The sequence below is a fragment of the Melospiza melodia genome, chromosome 21 (assembly GCF_035770615.1).
Source record: "Melospiza melodia melodia isolate bMelMel2 chromosome 21, bMelMel2.pri, whole genome shotgun sequence".
Classification (NCBI taxonomy): domain Eukaryota; kingdom Metazoa; phylum Chordata; class Aves; order Passeriformes; family Passerellidae; genus Melospiza; species Melospiza melodia.
The window spans coordinates 13401744-13413009 of record NC_086214.1 but is presented as its reverse complement, the minus strand read 5'-3'; the positions used below and the strand labels follow the sequence as shown (position 1 = coordinate 13413009).

Here is an 11266-nt window from a genome sequence, read left to right as displayed (position 1 = left end):
TGCCAGCCCCACGGATCCCTCTGTCACTGTGCCCAGTGCCAGCCCCACGGATCCTCTGTCACTGTGCCCGGTGCCAGCCCCACGGATCCCTCTGTCACTGTGCCCGGTGCCAGCCCCACGGATCCCCTTGCACTGTGCCCGGTGCCAGCCCCACGGATCCCTCTGTCACTGTGCCCAGTGCCAGCCCCACGGATCCTCTGTCACTGTGCCCAGTGCCAGCCCCACAGATCCCTCTGTCACTGTGCCCGGTGCCAGCCCCACAGATCCGTCACTGTGCCCAGTGCCAGCCCCACGGATCCCTCTGTCACTGTGCCCAGTGCCAGCCCCACGGATCCCTCTGTCACTGTGCCCAGTGCCAGCCCCACGGGTCCCTCTGTCACCTCCTGCTGACAGCCCTGCTCCGGTTCTGCTGGGCCAGCGTGTGCTTGCACCACTTGCAGTGGAAAGTGTGGCCAAATATTTCAGCTTTGCGGGAACCCCTCTCTGTTCGTGCTCTCAGTGCCACAGCGGGCTTTGAATTTCGCAGCTCTGTGGGGCTGGAGAGCCCTCGAGAGTGTAAATAAGCTGCGCTGATGGTGCTGAGAATGTGCTCCCCGCAGGCGATTTCCCTTCAGCTGCTTCCCGAGCTCTGTCTTCTCTGGTTTCTCTCTTCGCAGCCTTCCCTCTCAAAGTGATCAGGGACGCTAAACAGAGACAGTGAAACACATCTCGGGGAATCAGGGCTGGAAGCAGAGTGTGCCTGCCGGGAGGAACCGTGGGGTGGTCCAGCATCCCTGACCCAGAGCATCCCACGGCCTCCCACTGCTCCTGCTGGACCAGCATCTCTGACCCGCAGCAAAACCAGGGTGGAAAGTGCTGCAGGGACAACAAGCCATTCACTAGGCAGAGGGAAATGGAAATGGGAACAGAAAGGAAATGGGAAAATGAATGGGAAAGGAAAAGGAAAAGGGGAAGCTCCGGGCGGATGGCTGCCCACAGCCAGTGCCCATCCCGCCCTGCAGGGTGGCAGCGATGCCCTGTCCTGCCCGGGCCGTGCCAGGCCCATCCCCAGCCGGCCCCGGGCTCGGCGGGAGCGCTGCCGCTGCCGGAGCCCGCTCGTAATTAGCGCCTGTGAGAGATCGCTTCAGTTTCCAAAAGAGGGAAAGAGGATGCGGGGAATCAGCAGCCAGCTCGGCCGGAGCACCGAGGGCAGCGCGGCGATCGGCGGGGAGGCAGCGAGGAGCTGCTCCGGGGGAAGGAGCGCTGTCCCGGGGCTCGGCAGGGATGGACGGCCCGGTCCCTGCTCTCTGCTCCGCTCTCCTGGCTGCAGCCCCCGGCCCCGAGGCGCGCTGCTGCGGGGATGTGCGAGGAGGAGGAGGAGGAGGGAGGCCGGGCGATGCCCAGGGGTGTGTGGTGCCAGGGTTTGTGGTGCCACGGCCACACGCTGCTGTGGCAGCAGGGAGACACCCCCGGCTCCCCGGGGGCCAGCTCCCACCGCTCTCCCCATGCCAGGGCTGCCCAGCGCCAGGCAGGAAAAGCCCCGCGGTTACCCCACGCCTCAGGCATTCCCTGGTGAAAGCATTCCCTCGGCACGCTGCCCCGCGCTGATCCCTCCCTTCCCCGCAGCTCTCCCGAGCTCTGCCTTCCCTGCCGCCCCTCCCGCAGCCCCGTCCCCTCAGCCCGGCTGCCACGGGGAACCCTTCCTGCCTCCCGGGGATCGCTGCCACCCGGGAATCCACCCACGGCAGCGTGCGCGGCCGGTGCGTGCGGGGGCTCCGCGGGGCTCTGCGGGGCTCTGCGGGCTCCCCGCGCCCCGCACACGCCGCGCCCGCCGGGAGCCGCCCGGGGCAGGGACAGCGACCCCGGGCTGCGCTCGGCCCCGCCGGGAAGCGCCCTTATCCCCTTATCTCTCGCCACCTCCTTGTGCTCAGCCGTGCCCGCGCTAATCTCCGCTCGGCACCTTGAGCGCCGCGGCTGCCCCGCGCCCAGCGGCTTTTTGTTGTTATTTTGGTCATCTCCCTCACAACTTTCTTTTTTTGGCCATAAAACGGGTGCTGTCATGTGCGCCCCGCGGAGGGCAGAGCCGCCCCTCGGCCGTCACACGGGCCCCGGGGATGCTGCTGGGGTGGCCCATCCCTGGCACTGTCCGTGCCCATCCCTGGCACTGCCCGTGCCCATCTCTGGCACCGCTGCCACTCTGGGGACACCCCGGGACAGCCGCACACGGCGCTGGGCACTGGTGTCACATGCTGGGATTGCCCACACTTAATATGAAAGCCCAGGATCGTGGGATGATTTGGGCTGGAAGGGATATTGAAAATCATGGGACACCTTCCACTAGACCAGGCTGCTCCAAGCCCCGTCCTTCAACGCCTCCAGGGATGGATGGGGCAGCCACAGCTCCCGTGTGTCCTTGTGGTTCATAGGGTGTGCACAGACACGAGGAGATCGCAGCTTTTTCTGTCTCACGTGGGACATTTCAGAGCCCCCTGGCAGGTGCCAGCGACCCCCGCTCACCCCTGCCCGGGCTGCCCTCAGCGCTCTGCCTTTGAACCTGCTGAACTCCGCCGCTCTCCAGGAAAGCTGCTCCCAGTTTGATTTAAAAACTCCCCGAGCCAGAGCCCGCACCAATCCCTCAGCAGCAGCGCACTGCTCCGGTTAATCACCAGTGACCATTTTTAGTAATAATTCCTGCGGGGCCAGGGACTGCAGGGAAACATCCGCTCCTGCCCCGCTCCCCTGGCCACCATCTGCCCCGGCTCCTCCCGGGCACACAGCAGGCACACGAGGTCAGTGATTTAGGGAAAAACACCAGCCCTGAATTAGAGCAGCCCGGGCGGGCAGCGAGGAAATCCTAACGCTAATCCCTGATCTTTCACTGGCACACGGCAAAGCTCGGCCGAGCCGGCTGCTGCCTCCTCCCCGGCCACAGCTGGAGCGCACGGATAATGCTGCATTACCTTCCCTGCAGGGCTGCTGCGATTAACAGCGGCAGAGAGCCCCCAAATCCTCCGGGGACGGGGATGGCAGGGATTAATGCTCGCCTAGATGCTCCCCCAGGACCATTTGCCAATGCCGTGCCCCATTTTCTTTATTCTTTGCTATTTACTTTTATTTTTTGCTGGGACCTGGGTGGTGTTTAATCTCATTTGGCAGTTATGGATTGTCTCCAAAACAATCAATGTCTGTGCATTCATCTGCATCGCTCAGCTGATCCCACAGGGACGAGCATGCGGCGCTGGCGGGAGCCTCGGGCAGAGCATCCCTGCTCTCGCTGGCCAAGGAACCAACTTTGCTCCGTGTTTCCAGGGGGAAACAAAACCTTTGGTGGTAGCAGGCAGCTCTGCCTCAAATTAATTTCGGTGCCTTCGGGAAAATATCCTGTGTCATCCTGCAAATCAGGCAGAAAATGACGCTCCCCATGCCTTCCCTCCTGCCTGTGTACTGTACAGACGCGCACGTGTGAGGATGGAGAATCGATGCAGCCAGAGCCTGCGCGGCGGGATTCTATCCCCGTGCCTCATCTCGTACCAAAAATCACGACAAAAATACAGCCCTGCCTTTTGTCAGAAGGAAAACACCCGGAGTTCAGCAAACTGCCAAGTTTTCCGTGTTGAAATTTCCGCTGGCAGCCGCTCCCCGCAGCATCCCGGCCAGCGGAACGCCCCGCGGGACGCAGGAGCCCAGAGCCCCGGGTCCAGGCTGGCAAACCCGCCCGGGTCGGCATCCCGAGCTCCTCGGGATCTGTCCCGTCAGCAGCGGCGCAGAGGGCACCGAGCCATGCGAGAAACGGGCATTTCTTCAGAAAACACGGGACCCGGAGCGTGAATCGCGGCTGAGTCACTGAAACACGAAACTCACTGAAGGGATGAATTAGAGCTATTAGAATATAGAGGTAATTACTCGTGTGAACAATGCCCTGCTCCGCTCTTTAATGATTACACAAATTAGTGTATAAAATTATGTTAATGGCTCTGCGAGCGGCACATGCAGCCAGCCGGGAGGGGCCGCAGAGGTGAGGGACCCCCTGAGCCCCCAGGGCAGGGCGAGGGAGCGCCGGGAGAGGCGGCAGCCCCTGATCCTGCGGCTCTGCCCCGCTCCGTGCCCAGCCCACGGCACTGCCAGGCTCCGTGCCCGTCCTGTCCCGCAGCTCTGCCAGGCTCCGTGCCCGTCCCATGGCTCTGCTGGGCTCTGTGCCCGTCCTGCCGCTCTCCCAGGCTCCAGGACCCTCCTGCAGCTCTGCCAGGCTCTGTACCCATCCCATCGTGTCCCACAGCTCTGCCAGGCTCTGTGCCCATCCCGCAGCTCTGCCTTGCTCCATGCCCATCCCATCCTGCAGCTCTGCTGGGCTCCGTGCCCGTGCTGTCCCATGACTCTGCCAGGCTCTGTGCCCATCCCATCCTGCAGCTCTGCAAGGATCTGTGCCCATCCCATCCTGCAGCTCCTCCAGGCTCCGTGCCCATCCCATCCTGCAGCTCTGCAAGGCTCTGTGCCCATCCCATCCTGCAGCTTTGCCAGGCTCTGTGCCCATTCCATCCTGCAGCTCTGCTCTGCTCCATGCCCATTTCATCCTGAAGCTTTGCCAGGCTTTGTGCCCATCCCATCCCATCCCATCCCATCCCATCCCATCCCATCCCATCCCATCCCATCCCATAGCTCTGCCAGGGCAGCACAAAGCACTGCAGACACCAGGCAGTGTAGGTGGGTACATCACTGCCTCACCTTCAGAGAGGGATTTCAGGGAATGCTTATTACACAGGGAACTGCCTGGAATCTTCAGTTTTCCCAATAATTCAGCTTTCTGTTTGAAACGGCTCCTCCTGTGCAGGTGCAGCCAGGATCGCTCTGCACTCGGCATGGGGGACTCACCAAAGCCGGGGCTGCTCTAAGCCAGTCTAGAAATCACTCTAATTTTGCTGCACAGCTAAAACCTCTGCTGTTATCAGGAGCAAGAAACCTCACAGCACAACCAACACACACAGATCAATGAAAGGATCTCCTGTTCTAAAGCAGAAGTTTCTGTTAGAAAAAAACCCCAAACAAACAACAGAAAAAAAACCAAAAAACCCAAGCTGTGGTTTCTGGGAGCAACCACAAGTTTTCTAAGCGTTTCTATTTCGGAGGCAGCGCTGGCTGTTTAAGCACGGGGCTCTCGGGACGCTGTGCGATGAGGAGCGGAGATTCCCTCGGTCTCGGGGAGGGGCACAGCATCTCAGGGAGGGATATCGCAGCCCGCACAAAGGAGGCAGTATCGGTACCGACGGGGCCGGGCGCCGGCAGCTGCGGGGCACGGAGGGGCCGCCGGCCCGGGGCACAATCGGCCTCAGTTGTACCAACAAAGCGGCACTATCGGGACAGAGCGGGAGCGTCGGGACAGATTCCCGCAGCTCAGCCAGGCTGACGGGGGAAAGCTCCGGGCAGGGAACGCTCCCTGCTCGCTGGGCAGCGGGAACTCGCCTGCTCTGGCTCAGGAGAGGGGCTACGCTTGGCTGTCCCCTCCAATTCCATTTCCCTACCCATTTCTACCTTCTTCAGAGAGAATGGCCTCTCAAAATATTTAGTTTCAGGAAGAACACACTGATGAAAGAAGACACCTTGCCTTGGTTGGCATCTGTTGAAATCCAAGCAAACACCTTCCTGGAAGAGGTGCTGGTGGAACAGCCTGTTCCTCCCAATAATGCACAAGGATATTAAAACCAGCTTTGTCCCCCAGCCAGGCCGGTGCACGGCTCCCAGGCAGCAGATTCCCCACGGGGGAAGCCAAACAGGCACTTACCAGGTTCACTTTCACCCTTGGAGGAGCTGAAGGGCAAAGGAGATGGCACCAGGCTCCCCGGGTAGTGCCAGGCACGAGTGTTGCTCCCAAAACTCACCGACTCCTCATCATGCCTGTCACAATGTTAATGAACTCATAACGTGGCATAATTAAAAACTGAGAGTGTGTCAGGAGGCACAGCCTCCTCCAGTTAACTTCTCCTGCTGCTGTCAAACCTGGTTCATAGCACATTTCTGAGATATTAATTTAATTCCTGTATTTTATGTCAATCAGAGAACATGATGTTCCCCCCGAGGACGGTGGAACACACTGGATCAGAATCTGAAATTAAAACACAGGGCACTTGGGGAAAGCCTTGCCTCACCCTGTGGTTTCCCTGCTCCAGCACGGTGATGGAAACAATTTATGGGGAAAAAAGGGAATACACGAGAGCTCCACACTGGGAGCAGGTTCATTACAGGATCTCACAGACACCACAGCTGGGACACAGAACAAAGCGAGTGGGTGATGCTGGGGCAGGAACAGACCAGCAGCTCCTCCTGCAGCGACCCCAGCTCTCCCTTTGGAGGGGGAAAGCCAGAACGAGGGACAGCCCAGGAGGGCTCTGTTCCCTCCCCTTCTCCAGGTGAGATGGAAAGGATCCTCTCCTCTCCACGGGAGGATTGCAGCCTTCTGGCAGAGGTGTGGTCCCCACCAGATGAGAGACTCCAGGCAGCAGCTTTCTGGGAAGGTGACACTCCACAGATCCCAAAGCAGAGAACACTGTGCAGGCATCTCCTCTTCCTGGGTGTCAGTGCCCTCCTGGAGCATCCACGGGGTGATCCGAACCACTGAGATAATCTCAGGAGCAAAAAATCCTCATGTAGCTCCTGCTCCAGTAGTTGACCCACACACAGGTGAGACTTGGGGCACATCCTGCAGCCACCAGAAGCAGGCTTGATAAACTACAGCCTCCCTGCAGCTCCAGCACACACCTTGCACAGGGAATTCCGAGTTCCAGCCTTCCTGCACACACCTTGCACAGGGAATTCTGAGTTCCAGCCTCCCTGCAGCTCCTGCACACACCTTGCACAGGGAATTCCGAGTTCCAGCCTTCCTGCAGCTCCTGCACACACTTTGCACAGTGAATTCAGTGTCCCAGTTGGCTGAATTGCCCTGAAATCAGTGCTCCACACATTGATGAGTTCCTGGTGACCCTGCGTAGAGGCAGCAGCTCTGCCTGCACTCCCTGGCTCAGAGCTAACAGCTGTATCCCAAAGTGATCCCTCAGGAGTGCCAGGGCCCTTCAATCCTCCTGCCCGTGGGTCCTTTGAGAGGGATCCTCTCCAAGCTCCAGTCCTGGCACACCAAACTCATCAGGTTTTGCTTTGTGAAGCACCCTGAGCACACCAGTACCCTATAAAACACTTTCACTTTCCTTCACCAGCAGGAACCGATCCATTGCCAGCGCAGTTTGGGGTTTTTGGGCTGAACTGCACCTTTGCTGCCATGGAGCCCCCCCTGCCCTGCTCCCACACCCTCACACAGTGCTCTGGCAGCCACAGCCCCCCTTCCCGGGGCCACAGCCTGCTCGGGGCATCCCAGGGAGCCGCAGGGGGATGGAAGGGCCGGCCTGGGCCCAGGGGTGCGATGGGCCCTGCCCACAGCCCACAGCAGATCCCAACTCCTGCTCCCTCCCTCCTCCACCCACAGCAGGAATGGGCACACAGACCAGCTCTGCCCCATTCAGCCCCAGGACAAGCCCATAAATCTCCCATTTTCCCCCTGAGATCTCCTATCAACACTCCCTCCTTTAAACAGGGCTAATTCATTCTTTTCCCCTCCCCAGCGCTGGATTCCACCCATTTCCCAGGGAACTGATCCTTTATTGAGGAGAAGCTCAAACATGGATGTTTCCTGTGCAACACTCCAGCTCTGTTCCACACAAAAGGCTTTTGTCCGGGTCCCAACGCGAGGGCGACACTGCGACCAACGATGACACGGGGCGTGTTTTTGTAAAAATTTTATTTGTCAAAGAAAAAAAGCAATGGCCAATTGAAACCTACGTCATCTTTAACTCCAATTTTGGTCTTTAAATTTAGACAAATGACTTATTTACTTTTTTTTTTTTTTTTAAACAAACCCCCCTTTTTCCCCTTTAAGGTTTACCATCTACTCGTGCTGAATCCTTCCAAGGAGATTGCTCCAGCGTACCTCTCCAGGTCCTCGCTTTGCTCCTTTTACCAAAAAAATGCAAAACTCCATCGTGCATCTTAAGGGCTCCAATCGTCAAAAATAGGAACAAAAATATCTTTGGAATAGCCAATTGAGTTGAATAAAAAAATCCACACGAATGCGGTTTGGTTGGGGCAGGAATCCACTCCTATGTTCCTGGTAATTTGATCCCGCTCCATGAATCCTTGTAATTCAGCCTCCCTATCCTATCCACATTATGATTTGAATCCAATGATCCAGCTCCAAGGATTGGGATCCAGTGAGCCCTCTCCAATCCAAACCTTTATAACCAGCAAAACCAAAAAAGAGGAGGCAAAAAGTTAGATACTGTAATGAAAAAATAGGATTCTGGGGAATGATCAGTTATGTTTGCCATCAATAAATTCAGATGTACAGTAATAACTATCAATTCCCCAAAACAAACTTTCCAATGGTGATGCTCAGATAATTTCTTTAGAAATGTTAATTACTATTTGGAGGAAACATCGTAAATATTTACAATATGTCAACTGGAAATGCCAACATACTCAGCGCATTGGTGGGTACGAGGTTTTGTGGTTGTAAAAAATGGTTTTACTAAACTGGAAAAGCTTTAGCTGCTCGGTCTATCCACCTACTATGGAATGGCTGGACTACAGCTGCACTCCCAGCTGGAGGGAACGTTAACAATCGGTGTTTTCACACGGATCGTGAGTCAATCGTGAATTAGTCTGAGGGGGCAGGGCTGAGACTTAAATTATTCCCCACTAGGTTTGCTATTTTTATTTTGCTTTCATTCTGGTACTTATAAAAATGCAACAGCCACGCTGTATCAGTCACACAGAGGACATGCAGATTTTAGCAGTATTGATATTATACTCTGATTGCAAGTTCTACTACAAGTGTACGGATACTACGGACATGGACACTTGTAACCAAACGCTGCGGGACAAACGAACCAATGCTCCCCCCCGGCCCCTTATTCCTTTAGAAAACTAGAATGGAATAGAGAATTACAAAAGCAGGGATCTGGCCACGACTGCCCCCCCAGAGAAGGAAGTTTTAAAGGAGAAGAGCAATGGCAGCCTGCGGTCACGAGGACATGCCTGAAGCCACACGTGGGGACACGTAGGTGCTCGGCCTCAATTCCCCTGTCTCTCAGTATAAGGTCAATACTGCCAAGTTCATCTGTGACAATAGCACTTGGAGTCATACCATTGCCTCCATTATTGATCTGATCCTCCTCAATCCTCCTTTTGACAATCCTAAAATGATTGACATGTGCTCCACAATCCTTTAATCCAAAGCATTCTTAATCCATCTCTTCAGATATGTCTACAGAAAGACACACGAAAAGGCAAGATAAAATGTAAGATCCCCCAGAAGAGACAAGTTAGCCACAAACACCCCAACATCCCCAGCTCATCTCGACCACAGCGGAACACTGAGACATTTACACAGCAATACCACAGCTCCAAGAATGTTGGTATTGAACTAGAACTAAACCAGAACAATCCTGACTGACAGCAATTAAAATACAATTTACCAAAGACAGGAGGGGGAATGTCGGTGTCGAGGAGCAAATACTCACTAGGGATTTTACACAAGAATGCAATTCAACACTTCAGCCAATTCGAGTAAAACAGTTGGAATTTAAAAAAAAATAAATGAAAGACTGTACTAAGTAAAGGAAAACTGTGTACAACATGGGGTTCTACAAAAAGATCAGAGCTAGAGTGATGTTTATGTACGAGATCGGGATCTGCTGTGGCGGGGAGAGTAGCGTGGAGATCCTCTGCTTCTTCTTGGGGAATAACTGCGGCTTCTGCTGTTGCTGCGACTACGGCTCCTGCTACGACTACGGCTGCGGGACCGAGATCTTCCATAGCTTGGGCTTCTTGGGCCATCAACTTTAACACGGATGTAGGCAGTTTCTCCCTATTGGATAGACAGAACTTTCGATTGAAACGTCGAGGCTTCAGGGCCATGTTTCAGGCATGCTGACAGACTGCAGACAGCGTTACTACGGCCGGGACAGACAGCAGAGCTTACACGTCTATGTCCAGCCTGACCACACACTTATTCAGCTGCTCCGTAACCAAACAACGACCACCACGCGTTCCTTACCTTCACATCCTACTGTTAAGCCCCTTGTATCCAATTCTGGCCAAAGAAAGTAAGTGTGATACCTACCTCGTGAGATCTAAATTTAGTGTTATCCAGCTTTCGCACAGCGTAGGTCATGTCTTCCTTCCGCACAAACTCCACGACACCAGTGCCATCTCGGAAAACATCAGCATAACATACATCACCTGCTTCACGCATGTGATCCTTTAAATCCTGCCAACTTCCACTTGGAGGCAGCCCTAGAGAAAAACCAAAACGTGATTTTAAAACCGGATTAGAGCCTCACCTCCCGTATTACAGCAGTAGCAAAAGCGCGGCGAAGGAGAGCGGCGCTCAGCATCGCGGGGACAGCACCGCTCCCCTCCCAGAGCACACGGAGCCACGCGTTTTAAGGAGAAGCTCGCAGCAGCACCGCGCCCGCAGGACCCCGGGGGAGCACTTGGCCGAGAGAGAGCAATGACTCACCCGAGACGATCACTCTGTACTCCGAGCGCCGGGACGGGGGGCCGTACCTGCCCCGGGGGGCTCCTCCCCCCCCGCCGCCGCCGCCTCCTCTGCCGGTGCCGCGGCCGCTCCGCGGGAACTCCACGCGGAGCCGATACCCATCGTAGTCGTAGCCGTCCCGCCCGTAGACGGCGTCCTCCGCGTCCCTGCGGGCGGCACGGGGCGGGCGGTGAGCGCGGCCGCCGCACCGCCCGCCTTTGTTCCCGCTTCCCGCCCGCCTCTCCCCGCCCGCCGCCCGGCCAGGCCCCGTTAGCGCGGCCCGGGCCGCGGGGAACGCTCAGGGCGGGCAGCGGCGGCTCCGCGGGGCTGGGGGCCCGGGGCAGCGCCAGAGGGGCCTCACCTGGGGTCCTCAAACTCGACGAAGGCGAAGGGCGGGCCCCCGCGGCGGTTCTTCAAGTCGATGTCGCGGATGGCGCCGTACTTGTAGAACACGTCCTCGATGTCCTTGGTGCGGATGTCGGGGGGCAGGTTCCCCACGTAGATGCGGCAGTCGTTGTTGCCGGCCGGGCCGCGGATGACGCCGCCGCCGGACATGGCGAGGTCGGCAATGTTTGCGGCGGCGCGGGGCGGTGCGGGCGGCGCGGGGCGGCGGTGGCGGGGCCGGGCCGGGCTCTCGGAGCGCTCTCGTCACCTCCCCCGACCGCCGCTTCAAAATGGCGCCCGCGGCTCCGCTCGCGCTGCCTCTGC

The 11266-nt window shown here is 57.2% G+C and overlaps 1 protein-coding gene across 1 annotated transcript; it reads right to left on the bottom strand.

Annotated features, from left to right (window-relative positions):
• Positions 1 to 9580: 9580 nt before the first annotated feature.
• Positions 9581 to 11148, bottom strand: SRSF1 (serine and arginine rich splicing factor 1). The gene is made up of 4 exons (XM_063173690.1): positions 10920 to 11148; positions 10541 to 10725; positions 10142 to 10314; positions 9581 to 9886 (listed from the first exon to the last, which is right to left on the bottom strand). Exons 1-4 carry the CDS (start codon positions 11111 to 11113, stop codon positions 9692 to 9694), a joined length of 747 nt encoding a protein of 248 aa, XP_063029760.1. The 5' UTR covers positions 11114 to 11148; the 3' UTR covers positions 9581 to 9691.
• Positions 11149 to 11266: the final 118 nt, after the last annotated feature.